This window comes from Siniperca chuatsi, linkage group LG10 (assembly GCF_020085105.1).
Source record: "Siniperca chuatsi isolate FFG_IHB_CAS linkage group LG10, ASM2008510v1, whole genome shotgun sequence".
Classification (NCBI taxonomy): domain Eukaryota; kingdom Metazoa; phylum Chordata; class Actinopteri; order Centrarchiformes; family Sinipercidae; genus Siniperca; species Siniperca chuatsi.
In genome coordinates this window covers 1,144,887-1,165,169 of record NC_058051.1, presented here as the reverse complement: position 1 = coordinate 1,165,169, position 20,283 = coordinate 1,144,887, and the positions used below count along the sequence as shown (strand labels likewise).

The window sequence follows — 20,283 nt, the reverse complement described above, 5'->3', positions numbered from 1 at the left end:
ACAGCTTCATTCTCCTCCATCTTATCTAAAATTCATCCAAACATTTCTCCATCAATGCATTCATTTCTTCATTATCCTTTCATCCATCCATTATTAGAATTTCTCTCTGCTTGTTCAGTCTCTACAGATTAACCTTTATCAGTTTCTCCCTCACTCTGTTCCTCCCATCATCTCATCAGAGAGCTATAGTCTGATCTAATATCAAAGCTCTCTCATATCATAGCAAATAAAGCTTTACGGTCAGGCCGAACATCACCACACACTCTGCACAGCTGTGTTCATCTTCCCCTCTGCCTCTACGCTTTCATCCAGAAGTCAAGCAGCCACGTCCAGAACTCCATCAGAGCCACTTGAAGGGAAAAAAGGGCTCTAAAATGTGTCCAGTAATAATTCAACATTTTGGAGGCGCTCTGCGTGATGTGGCCTAATTCGTGTTCCTTTCTTCAAGTAATCGCTCTTTAAATGGTGGAGGACGTTTAGAAACACATTTGGTTATCGTCACACCAGTAAAACTGAATTTGAACAGTAATGCTTTTCTCTCACTGCATTCAGTCACTCTGAAAACAAACAAGCAAAAAATCCAACAGTTTTCAGTGTTATTGAGCACTGAATGCAATTCTGTATCTCAGTGAAGATTAGTGCTGATTGGAGCTGGGCTAATTTATCATAACAACATGATTTTGTGGAAGCTAATTTGAGTTTTGTTTTAAAGACTTTAACGATGCAAGTTTGTTAACGCTGCACTAATCAATGTTTTTCATATTAACAATGGATCAAATGACTTTGTGTAATGAGAGAGGAGTCGCTGGTAGTGACGAAGCCACAGGGAATTATCACCACCTCTGCAGTTCCCCTCAGCTCCACGGAGCGTTTTAGCCTCTTTCAGCTCGTTGTTTTGGTTCAGTCTCTCGGCTCTCATCGCCCTGGTTTCCAGCAGCTGTTTCCAGACGTAACGCCGCTGAACTCGAGCTGCTCAGCAGCAAACAGCAGTCAGAGAGCAGCACGTAACATAGCGGAGCATCTAGCAGCTAAAGAGCCAGATGTTTCCCTCAGCAGCTGCTGGAGACCAAACACAGAGCTGACAGAGAGAAGACCGGACTGACGTCCATCAGGAGACACAGACACGCCTCCACATGAACGCGTGTTGCTCTGTGTCTGCTGGATGTTTAAATAGACAACTGTTTGCTAACACGTTAGCAGTAACAACCTCACAACACCCCGTTCACACATACAGATTAATCACTGAGAACGTGACAGGAGACCATTCAATGTGAATTACAGCCAGAGAAACAGAGAAACCACTACTCAAAGACTTGAAAGCCGCTGAGATCTGAGTATTGAACTAAATAATTATTATTATGATTATCTGTGACTACTATCGTGAAGAGAAATTTAGTTTGGCTCACATGAACCACTGATTGATGAGAGGAGGGCAAAAAGCTCTCACACTGTTCTACAAACTGCTCAAGGTTACAGTTTTTAAGGGTTTTGTCAGTCAGTGCTCACCACACTCACGGCCAAATATCAAAGAAGACCTCTGAGGACTTGATTGAGAAAGCTGTTGGATAGAGATTCTGCTGAGAGCACTAATGGGGATTATAGTATTACATTTTCTACACCATGATCTGACCTTTAAAAAAGGCTCACTCTAAAACTCCCTGTTTCAGGACACAAGTACCAACATGAGAGGACATTAAAAAGGATCCTGTCAAGGAGAGCTTTACATCCTTACACCTTGTAAATGTTGATTTGACGAGGTGCTACAGTGTGTGTAACGCCTCCTTCCCTGTTTCTCACATTTCTTATTTGTATTTGGATCTTGGGAACTGCAAATGCGATGAACAGCATTTCTCATGTGTACTTGCATGTCGCGGCACAGGTGTGCATTATTTGGTGCTGTAGATTCCTCATGACCAACATTTGAAAGATGGAAATCTTTTTTACAACATGCTTATATTGGACCCAACACGTTATTTTCCAGTTCCTAATTTTATAAAAGTAGTTTTTAAAATGACTTAACGCCTCAAATGCAACAAATCTCTGATTCGGATACAAACTCACGGAGGGCAAACGCAACATTCATTGCAAGCAGCAATAAAACTTCACACACCCAAACTGGCAAGCAGAAAGAAAGCCTCCTCCTCAACCTTATGCATATAAACAATGCAGGGAGACGATCATGTCAGAAATGAAGCCCTGCAGGATGACAGAGAACTCCTAATGAGGAGGCGATTGATTCAACCGGCATTTTTTAAATACTAATGATAGTGTATTTATACATAATATCCTCAATTTTGCCCCTTTCTGTTTTTCTCACATTCGTATAATTATTAAGGTGGACGCGAGAATTTAGACCTCGAGATGCTTAAACTCTCAACGGATTACATGAACATGAACATGAGTGAACGTGAACATTAATGAATGCATGAGAACATGCACCGAATCCAAATGCCTCATCACACACAGCCAGTTTAATGTTGTCAAAATCTGGAATAATTATACGTCATGTCCATCATCTCACAGGTGGAGCACACTGATAATCCAACTTTTAATTAAACACAATCTCAGCAAACCACTAAAACCACAACCACAATAAAACCATTCTAATTCAACCACTTAAAATAAAAAAAAAAGATATTTGATAAGAATTTTTTAAACCCCCGCAGCCAACAGAATGTAGTAGTAGTAAAAGAGGAGGAAAGGGTTACGTACTGAATCTCTGAGGCTCCATCTCCATGCTGCTTGCCGCTGAGCCGCTAAAGCAACTGACACCAAAGAGACGGAGAACAGGGAGTAATACGCTGCTATGCTCTCTCTACCTCCCTCTCTCTCTCTCTCTCTCTCTCCTCTGTCTGTGTGGATGCCTCTCTGCCTGTGATGGTGCTAACCTAATTCCCTCTTTTTCTGCCCTTCCTCATTTTCCTTCTCTCCCTGTACTGACGCTTCTTCGCCTCACCTCGCTCTGCTCTCTCTCTCCAGCAGCCGTGGTTGCCATGCACACCAGCTGTGTGTAAAGCAGAACTACTACCTGTGTTAAAAGTAGTGGCAGACAGATTACGGGTTTACTGGATTGTTCCTGTCCTGTCAGGTGTATCGGTACCACAAAATCTGCATGATTGAGGTTTACCTGAGCCCTCGGTATCAGAAGTTTAGCATCCTAAAAAATCCCCCAGATGTCCTGCTGGTAGACTAGAGTCTCCAAGTCCTGATTGAGCACCACTGAACTTGACTGGAGTTTCAGCTCCGATGACGCTCTGAGGTTATTTTGAAAGCGCATTCAGTAAAAGAAAACCACGTCCGACCTGTCCCTTTACTTTGTTCAGATTAAATATAGCTAAACTCTCTGCTCTCAGGAAAGTAACTCTGTAGCACGCAGCTCGCTGTGGCTAGCCAGTTACCTAACGGATAGTTCTGTTTTATTACAAGCTGGGTCTTATTTTCATAGTTTTGCCCATCAATTCTATCAGTTTTGATTACATTGTACTCATCAAACTAATTGCTGGGATCAGGGAACATGGAGACATTACTACAATGAAGTGGCAAAGTACTATGATCTGAATAGACCCGAGGACCATGAGACCTGATCCAAAATACAGCCAACTCAAACAGAGCGAACACCAACACGTGGTGGTGAGCAGCGTGGCTCTAGGGTCAGCACTGTCGGTCAGTCGGTCCACCACTTTGGGCCAGGCAGAAATATCTCAACAACTACTGACAGATTGAGATGAAATGTTTTACAGACATTCATGGTCTCCAGAAGATGAATCCTACTGACTTTAGCGCCACCAGCTGGTTGACACTTTTACTGAAATCCCAACAACTATTGGATGGATTGCCATTGCCAATTTGCTAAAAACCCTCATCTTCCCCTCATGATGAATCGTAATAACTTGATCCCTTCACTTTTCATCTACACACACGGACTTGATGATGAACACTGTCCATCTCCTGTTTCCCACCGGCACCGACAGTCGTTCCGGAGGACAGTCACAAAAATAAAACCAAAGTTATGATAAACCAGATTTATCCTTTAAACATAATAAAGTTGATGACAGATATTCACAGTAGGTTTGCCTTCACATCTCATTTTGAGCTGGCAAGATTCAAAAGGCAAAAAAGTTGAAGTCATTTTGGACAATGCCGGTCTGCCCGGACAAACGTACCACTGACTAGGCTTTCTATTTTGATTTTAGTAAAGATCTTCTAAATTTGAGGTGAAAAATAGACCAGGAAGCAGAATCAGGCTCCATTTAATCTTCGCCAGTAGTTTAAATAGTTGTTCATAAGGTTGGGAGTTTGGAGAGGCGGTGAGTCATATCGTCATAAAAACTCCTCATCATTCACTGATTGTGAGCTTTCAGCTGCTTGACTGATTCAGTCCTCCGTGGACATTTTTCAGAGTTAAATCTCGTAGTGTAAGTGAGCTCACAGGGTTTATGAAACTAACAATATCCTGTTTTTATTCTGCAAGTACATCACATGGAGGAAGATGCTCCCAAACTGCTTTTCTACTGTGAGTAGAGACAGATGGAAGGATGTGATAACACAGAGCAACGGCGACGCCGCGTTTCCTTCTCACGGGACACTGGAACAATTATTGTGCAATTACGGAAACAGCACATGGTTTCAGACTCATTTGCAGCTACCATCTATAACACTGCGCCAGACAATGCCACAGTGGTTAGGACATACTTTTACACCTGAGCCTGTTGTATAGGTGTGTGTGAAAGTCGGACGGAGATGGAGTGAAAGGGAAAGAAAGCAGACTGAGACAGATGGCAAACAGGAAGAAGAGATGGGACTAATTTAGGTAAAAGAAGAATGAGACTATAAAGCCCTGCTAGCAGCCACTAGAGCCTGTAATGCTCTTCTCAGAGCCGTGCCAGCACTGTGCATGCAACGCGTCAGCCACGGTGTGTAGCATCGCGTCACTTAATGCCTGTAGTGCACACTCGATGCACCATACAGACACGAGAAAGGTACAGTCGAGGCACAGCAGCAGAGTGTGCAAATATAAGCAGGGAATGTGGTAAAATTGTAGTTTTTCTGGAGCATTGACACACGTTGATACTGGGAAATAGGAGAGTGGTGTACCTACGTACTGTAGCTGTCAAGATGCACATCATGGCACAAAAAAACGATTTTCTGAAAGATTTTCAGTTGAATAATCCCATATATGCAGTATAGTATTAGTATATTTGCTTTGTTTTGCTGCAGTTGTATTCTTAAGTTTTATTCTTTTTTGCTTGTATGTTAACATATTGCTGTTTTACAGCTGTAATGACCCAGTTACTGAGAAATATTAAACTCAGATACAACATCAATGATGGACCTTCTTACTCGTATTTATGCTGACTAGATGTGAGCAAAGCTAATTCAGAATTATCTCTCATGCTTGTATATATTCACTAACCCATTCCTCTCTATTCATAGGAAACCTTTGATATTGTAAACCTGTTACATAATATTCTTGAAAGGTGTGTATTTTTAATGTTTCATTCCAATTTAGTGTTGCTCCGCAAGGTGCGAATTAGTGAAAAACATCAGAAAATCAAAAAGATAATATCACTAATGCCACTGGTTGCCATCTTACTGCCTTTTTTACACAGAGATGAAAGAATACACAGACATGTACACATACTGTATACACATTCCTCCACAAATGCAGTAGGGTGCTAGGGTATGAAATGAGACAGGATGTCACACAGGCCTGACAACAGAGCGCACTCTCCCCAGACTCTTCACTTGTTTTCCTGCGTAATTCATTTCCCAGTGGTTTATTTTTTCAACAAACACCTGCAGTTACCCAGAGGGAGCCGCTTAATCCAGAATGCCAACTAAATCTGACACAACTCCCACTTGTGTTCCTCCGTCAAGCCGCATCCAATCACAACACTGTGTTCTGCTGTAACACACAGCGAGCAGAGGGCAGATGAATGAGCTGCAAATTCTATTTAATCCACCAAACAAAACCTTCATTTACCTTAAGGTTTCATTACTGTCACAGAGCGGAAACCTCAAATTAAATGTTGGTCAGTGTCGTCTCGTTTTTGTGACGCAAACAAACTTTGCACAGATTTCTACCTGTACAAAGTCTTGGAGAAATTAAAAATTTGACTAGATGCATTAGAAGAATAAATGTCAGGGGATCACCAAAGTTATTACAATTCATCCTGTGGGGAACATTAATGTTTGAACCAAATTTAATTTCATCTATTCTCTAGTTGTTGAGATATTTCACTCTGAACCAAAACTATCAACCTCATGATGGTGCTAGAGGAAAATGACATTAGGATTCACCCTCTGGGGACCATGAATGTCTGCACATAATTTTGTGCCAAACCATCAAACCATGTTAAATGTAGAGAGATGTTGATACTTTACTGCATGGTGTACTGATGAAGTCATTGACCTGCTGCTGGTGCTAGATGAAAAGTCAGGGGATCAACAAGTGATTAGGATTCATCCTCTGGTGACCATGAATACGTGTATTAAACAGCATGGCAATCTATGCAACAGTTGTTGAGACATTTAACACAAAGCCAAAATTGTCAACATCATGGTTCCCCAGAGATAAGTCGGGGGGTCACCAAGGTCATTGGGACCCTGAATATCGGACATTTCATGGCAATCCACCCAATAGGTAGATTCCAGTCACTCAACAAACCATCGTTCCCTTTATTCGAAAGAATCAGGTAATGTTTGACTCCTCATGTTCGTGAGTGAAGCGCCCAGTCTTTGCCCCACCACCTCGCATTAACACCTTTCAAAACGACAGAGCAGGGATTAGTGAGTCCTCGAGTCCAAACTGCCGGCATCCTTTGAACAGTTTGGCAGTGTGACCTGGGCTTTAGCTGATATTTACGCCATCCAAACACAACAGCAGCTCGTTTCACTAATTAATCCCCATCTGTCTGGTTAAAGTTATGCTAATTTGTCAGCTTCTGTAGAGTTTCTTGGCCATCTCTTAACTGACTCTTGGCCATCAATGATACACAGTTAAGAACCGAAGGCTGACTCTGCCAGTCCTTTGAAGGCCTTACCCATGAAATTCAACTGGTCTGCTGGGCAAGAGTTTAATGTGGATGGATGTAATCTGGGATTTTCGAGCCCCGGACATGGATAAGGTTGGAAACGCTGCTGGCCCTGTTTTCGTTTTAAAACTCTGGGGTTGCGTTCTAGTTTGGACGTGCAAAAACGGAGGCTTTTGTAAACGATGATGCAGACACTACGTGTCCTTCCCTGATTTGTCACGTCCCCATCACATGCCCCTTTTCTGGAGGGAAACAAGACATCAGTCTCGACTAACAGTTGCTCATTCAATATGGATAATAAATTACAGGCGTTGCTGACCTTGTTGTCTATGCCTCGTCGTTGATCCAAGCAAAGAAAACCCTGGTCTCACTTTTCGGCATCGCCGTTCTTCATTCGCAGTACTTACTACAATTGAGCATCCACCGCAGAGTAGACAACCTGCTTAGAATAAAAATTGGGGACATACGGGGACCAGACAAAACAGACATTCGCTTGGTGAAATATCCGCATGCAGATGCAGCCACCAGGTTTGTTAGAAAAGCACTGTTTGAGTCTCTGAAACGTAACAAGCAACATTAGCATTGTAGCTAAGGTGGCACCGTTTGGTACAGCACCTCTGGGAGTTCCTCAGTGGTAAATACTAAGATCACCAACTGTGAATACGCCTTTATGTTATGGTTGGTAGTTCCTACAAAATGATTACAATCAATAATCTTCATCACAACCGTCATGAGGCCAAACTGGTGCAACCTCCTCTCTTCTCCCTGTTGTGTGAATGCGTAGAGCCAGTTTTGATCACGGAGGTATTTCTGTATGTAGGGCAGCCTCTCCTATGAGAGCATTTTGTTGTACTGTGTTCTCATTCATCTTCTTTCACGGAGAAATAGAGACTCTTTCTTGAAATCAACAAGCTGAAGAAATTTACATAGTATCGTGGTGGATGGTTTTCTTTTCCCTTGTGTCTTTTGATGTGATCAAGTAATTGTTGTTTTGCCGGCTTTGTTCGAGCTGCCCTTCATGTATCCCCTAAATTAGCTTTGATGCAGTTCAGTGGTCCAGGGGGGGACATAGGTTACATCTGGCTGCTCAAACAGAGCTGGAGCTAACTAAGAACTAATCTGAGAGAGGAGGGAGGAGAACGGCATTAAGGCATTGATTTATTCATTGGAGTGGTGAGGAGCCTTTTCTGGCACGGGCCCAGACACACACTCCTTTTGAGATTGCAAACTCATTTTTAGCTCCACTCATCAGGCGCTATCAAGTCTCACTCTAATTTCCTTCATTATCATTCAGTTTTACTCATCTTCACTCATGTTTTCGATCCTCCATTTTTTCATAGACTCACCCTGGCAAAGTAACTCAGTCATTTCGCAGATGAGATCATAGTGAAGCATTATTTTCAGTACTGCAAGTTGTTGTTTCTCCCCCAACTTTCTAATATCTTTCTGTCTGGCCACCTGTCTCCATTGCCAGTTGTCTTTTTCTGTACATCTAAAGGATTACTGTGGCTGATATTGTGTTCTAAGACGTTAACTTGCAATGATGAATTTCAACATGACATGTAAATAAACGCTATGTGCAAGGTTTACTAAAATGACATCACAGGAAGAAAAAGCCATCCACAGAAATCATCCACCTGAATTTGCATTTTAACTAGTTTTTTCTTGATGGCTAAACGGGGGCTCCTTAACTAACATTTCATATTCACGCATTAAAGCAGTTTTCCCTCGTCACTCTGTTTATACAATGCCTACACGAGATAGTAACCCAGGATGTTGCCTTCTTTTGATTTGAAACAGCTGCAACTGATAACACATAAAGGGCATGATTTAGTGACCACACTACAACAACACATACATAAAGTATGAGCTTATCTGGAAGAGCAGATGCAGCCTAATGTGTTTCACATAAAGGATGGTATGCAGTGTGTACTGTATGTCAGTGTACTGGGCTTTAGTGTCATGTAGAGTTCATGTAGGGGTTTTGTGGGTCAATCTTTAATGGCTTAACAATTAAGCTGTTCTTTGCCAACATAATCATATCATTGCCAAAGAAATTTGAGAATTTTATTCCTACCAGGGTGAATGGGCTGGACTGAAGACTACTTTCCTAACAAATGTTGCTACAGTTGGAAGGGGGGTATGGAGTTGCTAAGAGTGTGAAGTCATTCAGGGTATCCTCATACAACTTTTGTATGATATGTTACAAAACGTAATGCACTAAAATTCCTTCATGATGCTACGAACGCCCAGCAACACGAGCGACCAGTGCAAGACCGAGTCCGTCCGTCAGCTGGCGGTGTTTAAAGGAAAGACGACATAAATGAGAGCAACTGAACAATTTACTAATTAGCATGTTTTTACGTGTCTGCTTTGAGGTTTTCAGTGATGTTAGGTTGATGTTATTACAAAAATATTAGCTTTTGTCGTGGCTTATTGGTAAACTAAGTTATCACTAACGTTAGTTAAGTAATAAAAGGATTAATTGCACCCTGGGTTCCCTCTTAAATCTTCCCATTAGCTTCAGAGTTAGCCTGTAAAAATGACTAGACAATGTGACAGCATATATTCTCTATCTGCTGGTTCAAACGCTTCATTGAAGCTATAAACTGAGTGAAATATTCAAACCCAAGACATCTTTTTTATGGCTGCACCGATGTCTTGAGCATAATGTTATACATGTTTCCATGTAATTCAGCCTGATATGTTCGGTGTCTTTGGAAGTTCTGTGGGTTTGATCCCTCATGAGGAGCCTTAGGGTGCACGTTTAATCGGGCTGCTCCTCTACCAGCACACCTGTCACCTGTGAGCGCAAGACAGACGCTAACAGTTACATTTCTATTAATGCAAAAGATGAACACTGCCAAATGATTAGACAGCCTTAGCTTGTTTACCTGTATGGTGATATCAGGGCTGTGGTGGCTCTGTTGTATTTTTGTAAGTGAGCAATGATGAAGGCTAACATGAACATTCATTGCTGTGTTCAACCTTGAACTTGAAAAATAAAACCCAGAGGCACAGGTCTGCCTGCCTGCATGTGTAATATCTCTTTACCTGACTTTTTCATCTTCCTTTGCAGCTCCAGTTCCCAGTTGTGTCCCTGTCAGTCACAGGACTGTGGTGCGTTTGTTTTATCACTCACCATGTACGCAGTCTGCGTTGAACAATTCAAAATTAGGGTTGGGCCAAGCTGTATTGAGCGACTATCTATCTATCTATCTATCTATCTATCTATCTATCTATCTATCGATATATGGAGAGAGAGAGAGCTCTGAGTATTGAACTAAATAGATTGCTGACAGTCTTTCGTACAGAATGCCTGCTATGAGCCATCCTCCCCGGGGTTATTCCTCGAACCTGCAGGTCATTGTCAACACAGTTTTGTCATTTTACATTACATTTACAATATATTTCATTTTCCAGGTTAAGGAATCCAATCCTGTGCAGCAATGACTTCCTATAAGTCATTTTTTGAAAATTGTTTTCTGGGCCTGTTTGTGGTTCCAGTAATAACAAACATTAGGTTATAGGTGACACTCCCAAGTCATTTTGCCTGTGTTGGTATGGCAGTCTTTATAGTAGTCTTTGGTTTTGGTTTTATTTTATTTCCCTTTTTCATTTGGCAGGACGGCTCTGCATCGTGTGTTGCACTCTGCTGAGGTTTGGGCTGCGGCCAGCAGCAGCCCACAAGCCCAGACGGCCGTTTCCATCCCTCTGCTACAGCTTTCTGTTGGTCTGCCACTGGAGTGAACAACCTCACACTTGCAGAGGTCAGCCTGAAGTCCTGTCTGTGAAGCCAACATTTCACTTACTTTGGTGGAAGACTGAGTTGAGTCCATATGGATGTGAAAATTCACAAATGCATATGATTACACCCCTTCTTCCTTGATTGTACTACATCATTAATTATCAGAACTAAAAGTAAACCTTTATGGAAACATCTAGAATGATACAGTTGCATGCAAAATGATTATTGATCTTTTCTATAAAAATAACTACTTCTTATCAAAAGTCCAGCTGGCTACTTTATTATATACATTTTTGATTCTAATAAAATGGTTTTGATTAACAAGTTGCGATGATGATGGACGTCCTCATGAGACGGGCTACTTTGGAAAACACTGCAGCGACTTGACGATTGCACAGTAGCATTAAAAGAGCGCTGCATTTTCCACATACGCCACGCAGACGTTAATGGGCGAACGAACGGAATGAAGGAATTATCTTTATTTACATTGTGCTTTTTACAGCAGAGACACATTGCAAATACACACAAACAGGCAATGATGTCAAAGTAACAGGCCTGTGTCACATGAGGAACAGGCCATGCATCAGCCTCACTGCAGTTTAAAATATCCTGCAACCTTAAACAATACATCAACCATCATTGTGGCATGTCCTGATAAGCCTTACAGTGAAGGTGTCAATAAAAAATAAAACATATTTAAATAAGGTCTAATTACAAAAGTTCTTATCAGTCAGGAGTTGGCGTGGTTTTAAATATTAATAGGCCGTGTGGGCTGAAGCACAAGAAGCCTAATTCTGCTTTTACAGTAATTCACTGCATGTTTACAGCCGGGTAGGCAAACTCATTAAAATATGCAATAATTAAGATCAGTGTATATGATGAAGTAGTGGCATGAAAATGTGCCAGAGGCCACCAAATGTGGGCTTTACTAAATCTTCCTCCGGACCCCCCAGCTGGCTGCTTCTTCCCACCGGCTGGCTGCGTGTGGGAGCTCTAAGTGTATGAAACAGTAATGCTTTCAGTGGCTGCTGCTTACACCACAGGTGAACTCACTCTACCGAGCCCTGGTGGGAGAAGCTATATGCCGGTTTAGGCATCAGCACTTCCCACAGACAGGTTTGGTAGATGTTTGCCCACAGTTAGATGATGGGGCCACATGTCCATGTCCAAACGTTGCTTCAAGTGCCAGCCTGGTTCTTGTTTGATTGCTCATAATTGCAGTTTTCATGAAATGATGAAACTGAATTGATATCTGCAAAATTAGTTCATTACTGCATAAAGTATTATAATAAAATAGTAATAGTATAAATGTATCAACCTGTTGCTGTGCATTTATGAAGGCTGTACGAGTATGAATGTGGGACCTTGGGTATCTTTCAACATTTGTTTTAAGAATTTGTGAGTATATTTTTCCCTGGTTGTTTCTGACCTAAACCCTTTTTCGTAGCAGCAGATACAAAGCCAGGATTGCTGGAAACGTTTGTCTCCCCGGCGGATGGAGGTACGACAGTGACACTGGATGCCTGTGAGGAAGCAAAGCTCAGGGACATGTGTGGTTGTTACATGGGACCCGCATGTTTGATGCTGAAAAGGATGTACAGGAATGCCTGCTATCACATCCTGACGGCTCCAAGCCTCACCAGGTTAGTCACAGTCGCAGAATACTTTATTAGGACTGAGAAAACTGAGTCCAAATATTAGATTTAACTCGTAGAAAAAGACGATTATTCCTCCCATAATTATCTACATTTTTCTTAAATCTTTAGGACTGTAGTAACTTCAAGGCTGGCAACGCGCAGAGGTCATAAAAGCAAGAACAGAAGATCCCGTGTGTCACTGATGAGCTTCTCCGAAGATGTGAGGCCTGCGAGCTGCCTGTGACGTTGCCTGTGTTGCACGAGTACATTTTTAAGCTCCTGTTTACAGCTGAATTATTGTTTTGATAAAAGACTTGGACACATTAACTCAAAGTGATGTCACACTGCGTTCAATCAGACATCAGGGGAAGGCATAGCAGACATAATCTCCTTGGCTGTACCGTATTTCACATTTATGGACACAAATTGCCTTCCAGGTAATTCACAGAGACCTGTTTCACACATCATTCACTCTCCGTTTTCCTGTCTACCCACTGCACTGCTGAAATGAAGTAGAAATGCCTAAAAGTGATCTTAAAACTAACATTTTTCCCATTTGATATTTGTCCAAACGTGTTTCATAGCTGCATTGTTTAGGACAATACAGTAGGAATGTGCTCGGTGTCAGTGTATGTGACGAATCACAGGTCAAGTGCAGCACCAGGCGGCTCCATGGGTTTGGGCTCACAGACAAATCACCTGACCTACGTTTGTCCACTGCTGTATAACCAGTCAAAATTCTGTGCTGGCAGATCAATGACACCACTGTGCTTAGTGGTTTCTGAGCGACACATGTAGAGATGGAAGAAAAAGGAGATGGAGCTGGCCCAACAGACACCAAAACCAATAAGTAAGCAACTGAAGTGAATGCGTGAATGTCTTGAATATTGTAATAAAGTCACAAATATTATTAACAAAGAATATTGCAAATATGTTGTACTTGCCTCTGCATGTACAGTAATGAAGTACAGTCCTGTAAGCTGTGTGGAAGTAACATGAACTGAAGCACTTTATTAGAGCTGTAATAATGTCTATCTGTTCTCCAGACACTGACTCACTGTCCAGTAAGAGTTCAGCGTGGTTATGTAATTACACCCATCTGTAAGCGCCCAGCTGACGTCGGACATGCAACATGGAGGCCTAGGTGTGATTACATAGCTATGAGCCAGACAGTAACGTAGCATACTGTTGTAGGAAACTGTCACAATGATGTTGTTATAAATGAAGAGTTGCAATAATGCTGCAGTAATTGAATATGGTGTGATTAAAAATCAATTACCACCAAAGCCTCCCTTATAACCGATGCAGAGTTTGGTCAGGTGTCCCACAGTGATGCTCTCAGGGCTGGAACTACTCAATTTTTTGTGCTGTACTTTCTGTAATATATAGATCTGGGCCTGTGAGTCGGATATGGAGGAGGAAACAGAGTAAGTAAGCAGTGTCTGTCTGTTATCACTTCCTAACCACCTGGCAACCACCTGGCAGTCATTTTAGAAACCACCTGGCAACACGACAGAGCTCTTTTCTTTTGTCCTCTTCCAGATTGAAGAAGAGGAAGTTTCGAGGAGTCTGAAAAGGCGAGGGACTGATGCCTTACATATGAAGACTCGGGCAGCTGAGGAAAAGGAGAAGTGACCTCCTCCGTCAGCCGCACGCCTTTGTGTTCTCTGCCAACAATGACACAGAGCAGCGTCTCAAACAGCTGGAAGCTACATCATGCCACTGTGAGGTTTCACCAACATTACATCACCCCAGACAAGCCCTGCCTGTGGCAGCCCTCCCCATGTCAAGCACACAGACACCGACACCTGATGACGCTGAGGATGATGATGATTGCAACTAAGACTGTAAGCACTCATGACCGAGGCTGGTTTCCTGCTTTTATCCCACTCAGACAGTTTATGTTCTGTGTGTGTTTTGCTGTAACTGGTCGGGATCTAATCGATGCTGTGTTGCTGATCAGTTGATTAGTCTAACCGCAACAAAGTCCATGTTTGTGTTTCTTGAGCTGTGAGCTGTTCTGTCAATCTAAACCCAAAAACCCGGTGTAAACTCTTTTTGGACAATAAAACTTTGTAGAAGTTGTTGTCTCAGTGACTTTCTAAAGTCTCGCAGCACTCAGGGTTCAGCCAGCTTTGGTGTAATGAATAGCCTTAATTAACACTAACCATATTATTGTATCGGTACACTGTGTTTGTGTAAAAAGGACACATTTGTAAAAGAGGGCTTGCCCTCAATATGTTTTCCACGTACAAATGAAGGTTGCTGCTACTCGATTTCAGTTTCTAAAGATGAAAAGGAACATGCAGGTGTATTGACTCTACAATACAGCTCTCCCACAATGAGTTACAGCTCATGTGTGTTTTCTTCCATTGTCCCAGCAGTTATTCACACTTATTCACAGCACACTTAAAACTAAATAAAACTAATAAAAGAGCAAATTACTTAATAAATTACTTACTATACAATGATTTTACAGTCATAATCAGACATAGTGTGCCACATAGGTTTTTATAGGTGTCTTTGGCATGAAATTTTCCCTCATCCAGGCCTGTGTAGGTGAACAACTTTTTTCTCTCTTCCCGTTGGCTGTCAGTCGTTGACGTAATGCGGAAGCTGTTTTGGCTAAAATATCTGAAATAAACCAACATTTTTACTTTTTTCTTAACAGAGATCATCTAGACGCAGTGTAATTACTAGTTCGGCTGCGCTAGATGTTTGATATGTTTAGTAGAGAGATCTTTTTACGACCCTATTTACGTTTACAAGCCTACTTTGCTAACCGGAAGAACTACCAACCCAAAACTCGATTTCTAGATTGCTCACTAAAATATCTGAAATAAACTCACATCTTTACGTCTTAACATAGATCATCTAGATGAAGTGTAATTAGAAGTTCAGCTGTCCTAAATTTTTGATATATTTATGTAACCGGAAGAACTACAACTGTGGTGTTTTGATCAGACGCGGTTCAAGGGAATTGTAGTTTTTAGAAAATATTAGTGTTTTTCCTAGAAATGGAAGTTGTAAATACTGATTGAGAGTACACTGGGGATGGTAAACACATTTGTGTAGTCAGATTTTAAATATCTAATTGTTAAATGGATGAAAATTAATTTGAACCTTATTCTACCCATATTTGACAGCGCCCCCAGTTGTTGGCTATATTCACATGATCGCTGAAGTCGGGGGCTCTCTGCAACAGTTGGCCCCATGGCTGCGGCCCCGTTTCTTGCTGGATTATAAGCCTTCAAACATGCACCGAGGTCAGTATTTCAACGCAGGAGCCATGAAGAATCGCCACGTTACTCCACGCCGTCTTGGCGTTGGCTCCCAAAAAACACAACACAGAAGAATAAAAATAGACAAAAGTAATAATAATAATTATATAAACAAAGTAATATTTAAATTTAATTGAAATTTTTAAATCTAAACAGAATGGAATAGTAATAGTTGTGAAATGCAATATAAAACTTGAAATGAAATATTGACTTTAATATGAAGGTGACAAGAGCAAAAATGAAATGTGACATGTGCATAAATAATTAATTTAATGTCCAGTTTGATAAACGTGACAAGTGCAGGGATTAAACGAGGGATGAGAAAGGTAAAGTCCAATCTAACCCCGTTCATATGGTGGTACACAGCATCGTACTGCTGTATTGGATGACGTGGCTCAATACCTAACTGAGGAAGACTATGTCTTAAGAAAGGTGATTTCATAAATAAATATCCTCAGCCGCATGTTCTTGGAAATATAAAATTAAACGAGAAACTTCACAATGTGCAATCACAGGCTATAAAACAGAGATCCTGGCGTTTGGATTCAGAAATCTGAAATGGAATGAAGCCCACTGACGGCAGCGGAGTCGAACGCACCAAGCCCACCCAAAACACAAAGGCCTAGGTACGCGACGCAGCGTCCATAGCAACCGCCATAGCAACGCACTGGCGAGACCTGAATGAATCTTCGTAATAACTAACAAAACTAAGGATCATATACATTCACTGAACGAAGATTATGAAAATAAAATGCACATTTCTCGCTAGAAATGTCTTAAAACACTGCATTTTCCACTGAGAATAAAAGGAATGTCCGCCATTTTTTGTTTTCAGAGATAAACAGAGATATGACAAAAAACTTTATTTCTCAGAATTGAATGAGAAATAATTAAAACTGACGGCCATAACATTAAACTATGCAGTAACACAGGGACATGTGGGACTGTACCTGCCGTCCGACACGATTTGCCTTTTGGGTGATGGATTAGTGTCACTACTGCTCTGACAAAAACCATCTTTTCAGTATACACTTAGCCAAACACCAACCAGTGACAATCCAACCAGGACAACAGTCTGAACAGCGTGAAAAAGGAGTTATGTTGTCGTTGTTTACATTACAAAGATTTGGGTCTCAGAAAGAAACATAATTCTGCACAGTTAGACTTTGTTTTCATTGAAGTTTTATTTATTGCATTGCATCATGTTTGTATCGTTTGAATCGTGAGCTAAGCTGTTCCGACTGAACAGGAAATTGATGGCTGTAACTCCTTCAAGAAAATCAAAATTTAACATGTCAGTTATGTCTCAGTCAGACATGAGCAGAAGGCCACTACGACAGCAGTAGATGGAGGTTGTAGTTGTGACAAAGTTGAATCTCTCTGCAGGCAGAAACAGACGCCCCATCTGTCTCAGTCCATCCTCATTAAGCGGCCCGTCTGATTTCCCAACACTGGTCCAGGTTCTTATTACATAAACTGGAATAACTCCCAGTTTGTGGTAAATCAGACAGGCTTCCTAATTAGGGTGAGCTGAACTTTCAGTTTTCTTCTTACAGTAAAAACAACAAACAACTCAAAGCATAAACCCTGCAACGCAGTGAATGCACCATGTTTCCTAACACTGACGCATGTTTCAGGGAGTTGTGACACTGGCAGTGAAGGCTCTTCACTTCGTCCGGATGCCATCTGCTGTCTGTTGATTTGAAGACATTAAACCATGACACAAAGGGGAAGACTTGGTCATATTATTTGCATCGTACAATAATGTGTACCATGGTCAAATGTGCTGTGTAATGAGGTCGAATGACCACAGTTACATATCTGGTAAACGATAATGTTAAATATTTATTTCAAGATCAAATAAAAACAACTCAGCATACTTTCTGCGTCCATGTCCTCTGCCCTGTCAGTGGGGTTGGTGCTGCGTCCGATTCATTAAGGCATTAAAGGAACACTTGTGTAGTATGAGCATTGCTGGAGAAAATAATAAATAAGAGTGCATGGTGAGTGATAAAACAAACGCACCACAGTCCTGTGACTGACAGGGACACAACTGGGAACTGGAGCTGCAAAGGAAGATGAAAAAGTCAGGTAAAGAGATATTACACATGCAGGCAGGCAGACCTGTGCCTCTGGGTTTTATTTTTCAAGTTCAAGGTTGAACACAGCAATGAATGTTCATGTTAGCCTTCATCATTGCTCACTTACAAAAATACAACAGAGCCACCACAGCCCTGATATCACCATACAGGTAAACAAGCTAAGGCTGTCTAATCATTTGGCAGTGTTCATCTTTTGCATTAATAGAAATGTAACTGTTAGCGTCTGTCTTGCGCTCACAGGTGACAGGTGTGCTGGTAGAGGAGCAGCCCGATTAAACGTGCACCCTAAGGCTCCTCATGAGGGATCAAACCCACAGAACTTCCAAAGACACCGAACATATCAGGCTGAATTACATGGAAACATGTATAACATTATGCTCAAGACATCGGTGCAGCCATAAAAAAGATGTCTTGGGTTTGAATATTTCACTCAGTTTATAGCTTCAATGAAGCGTTTGAACCAGCAGATAGAGAATATATGCTGTCACATCGTCTAGTCATTTTTACAGGCTAACTCTGAAGCTAATGGGAAGATTTAAGAGGGAACCCAGGGTGCAATTAATCCTTTTATTACTTAACTAACGTTAGTGATAACTTAGTTTACCAATAAGCCACGACAAAAGCTAATATTTTTGTAATAACATCAACCTAACATCAAAACATGTTAATTAGTAATGCTAACAGCTTAGCTACAATAGAAACTAACCTTTTTGCAGTAACTTCGGTAAACATCGGTAAAGCATGTAATATCTAGCAAAATGCAAGTGCAATACGGTCATCTCGTCACGTCACCTTAAAACTACTTTTCTCTATTGTTTTCACTTAATTACTAAATAATCACTCTAAAAATGCTCTCATTTAAATGGTCTTACCTTTAAACACCCCCAGCTGACGGACGAACTCGGTTTTGCACTGCAGGATCTTGCGCAGGCGCTCTGGTCGCTCGTGTTGCAGGGCGTTCTTGGCATTATGCAGAAATTTGACTTTTCGTAACATATCATACAAAAGTTGTATGATACGCTGCAGGGAGTTATCTCAGGCATCCAGGGTTACATGAAATATCCAGTTCTTTGATAAAATGTCGAAGGCACAATTCTGCGGACATAAACTTTAAAGCTGCCTGAATGTTTGTTTGTCTGTTGCCTCTTCAGGCCAGTGGAACAAGCTGTGAGCTTGTCATATTATCAGTCTACAACGTTGATATGGCTAACATGTTAGCAAACAGTTTTCAAACTATTTACACATCCAGCAGACACAAAGCAACGTTAGCATTCGTTTGGAGTCTTGTTTGTGTCCATTGGTGGATCTGATGGGTCTGGCTCTTTAGCAGCTAAATGCTCTACTATGTTCATCAACTAGTGTCTAACTTTGTCTGGTAGCCATGTGCTGCTGGGCAGGTGGTGGTTTTATTGACCAATAGTCTGAAACTGAACTGATTTAAAATGATGAACGTTTTATCAGGTTTAGGGTCTAATCTTTAGCTTCTACTTGCTGTTAGAAAGTTACATCGGCGATGAAATGCTCCTTGGGAGTCGTAGTTGAATTCTCTGAGCTGATCAATTTTTATATTTCCAGAGGCTCAAATGAGAATGTGTAAAGTGAAACCCACAGAGAAGTATCACCAACTCTTCAGTCCTCCTCAGCTCTTTGCAGCATTTTTGTGTCTTTTAGCTCATTGTTTTAGATTCCCAGGCTGCAGACTCTGCTTTCCTTTCCAGCGGCACGCAGCTGTTTTCTCTGTAAAAGAGCTGATGCCAGATGATTTCAGCAGCTACAGTTTGTTCCTGAATTCCCTACAGCTCTGATTTGTGCCTTTAACTGGCCTCTTCTCCAAAACGACGGTGGCTGAGGCTCATGTGGTACTTGGAGCCAATTGCAATTCCAAATTTAAAAAGTTCATCTCAAGGAGAGTAAACAGAGGTTAGATCGGCCTTTCCCCTCCTCTGTCACCTGCCATCGCCACACAAACTGCACTGTGAGAACTCTTTTTTTGGACAAATTTCCCAACGGAACATGATTTAAAACACGGAGCCAGTGGATGCTGCCAGTCCTCTCAGCAGTGACCTGATCTGTTGATGTTTAATATGCTGAAATCTCAAAGTGAATGTGATAATGTCGTAGTGATAAAATTACATAGTACCGTGAGACTCGTGTCGTTCTACCATTGCTTCTCCATTTCTAAAGCACACACTCTTATGTACTCTGTTGCCTTGTGCGTAGTGTGTACATATCCGCACACACACACACACACACTCAGAGGGTTAGGAAGCTACCCAAGGCTTGCAGTCCCATTCAGTCACTGTGGGCTCATAAAGGCGACAGTGCAGCTGAGGACAAATCTCTTTTCTCTGCTCCAGTTGCAGATGCTGCACATCCCCTCCAGCCCTACAGAGAACTCTGCAGACATGTTTCTCTCTACCGCCCACTGACTGCCTTGCTTATTTTCTGTTATTCTCTAGTTCCTGTTATATATTCGATGTC

The 20,283-nt window shown here is 41.6% G+C and overlaps 1 protein-coding gene across 3 annotated transcripts in view; it reads right to left on the bottom strand.

Annotated features, from left to right (window-relative positions):
* The window catches only part of plch2a (phospholipase C, eta 2a), a 191,189-nt gene that overhangs the window by 138,035 nt on the left and 32,871 nt on the right, over positions 1 to 20,283 (bottom strand). The window contains exon 1 of one of the 3 annotated variants that reach the window (XM_044209949.1): positions 2,713 to 2,973. The exons of the other annotated variants lie outside the window; for them this stretch is intronic. Within the exon in view, the coding sequence (XP_044065884.1) occupies positions 2,713 to 2,737 (25 nt within the window). The 5' untranslated portion in view covers positions 2,738 to 2,973. Of the gene's footprint in view, positions 1 to 2,712; positions 2,974 to 20,283 lie in introns of those variants that run through there. 3 annotated transcript variants of the gene reach the window in all.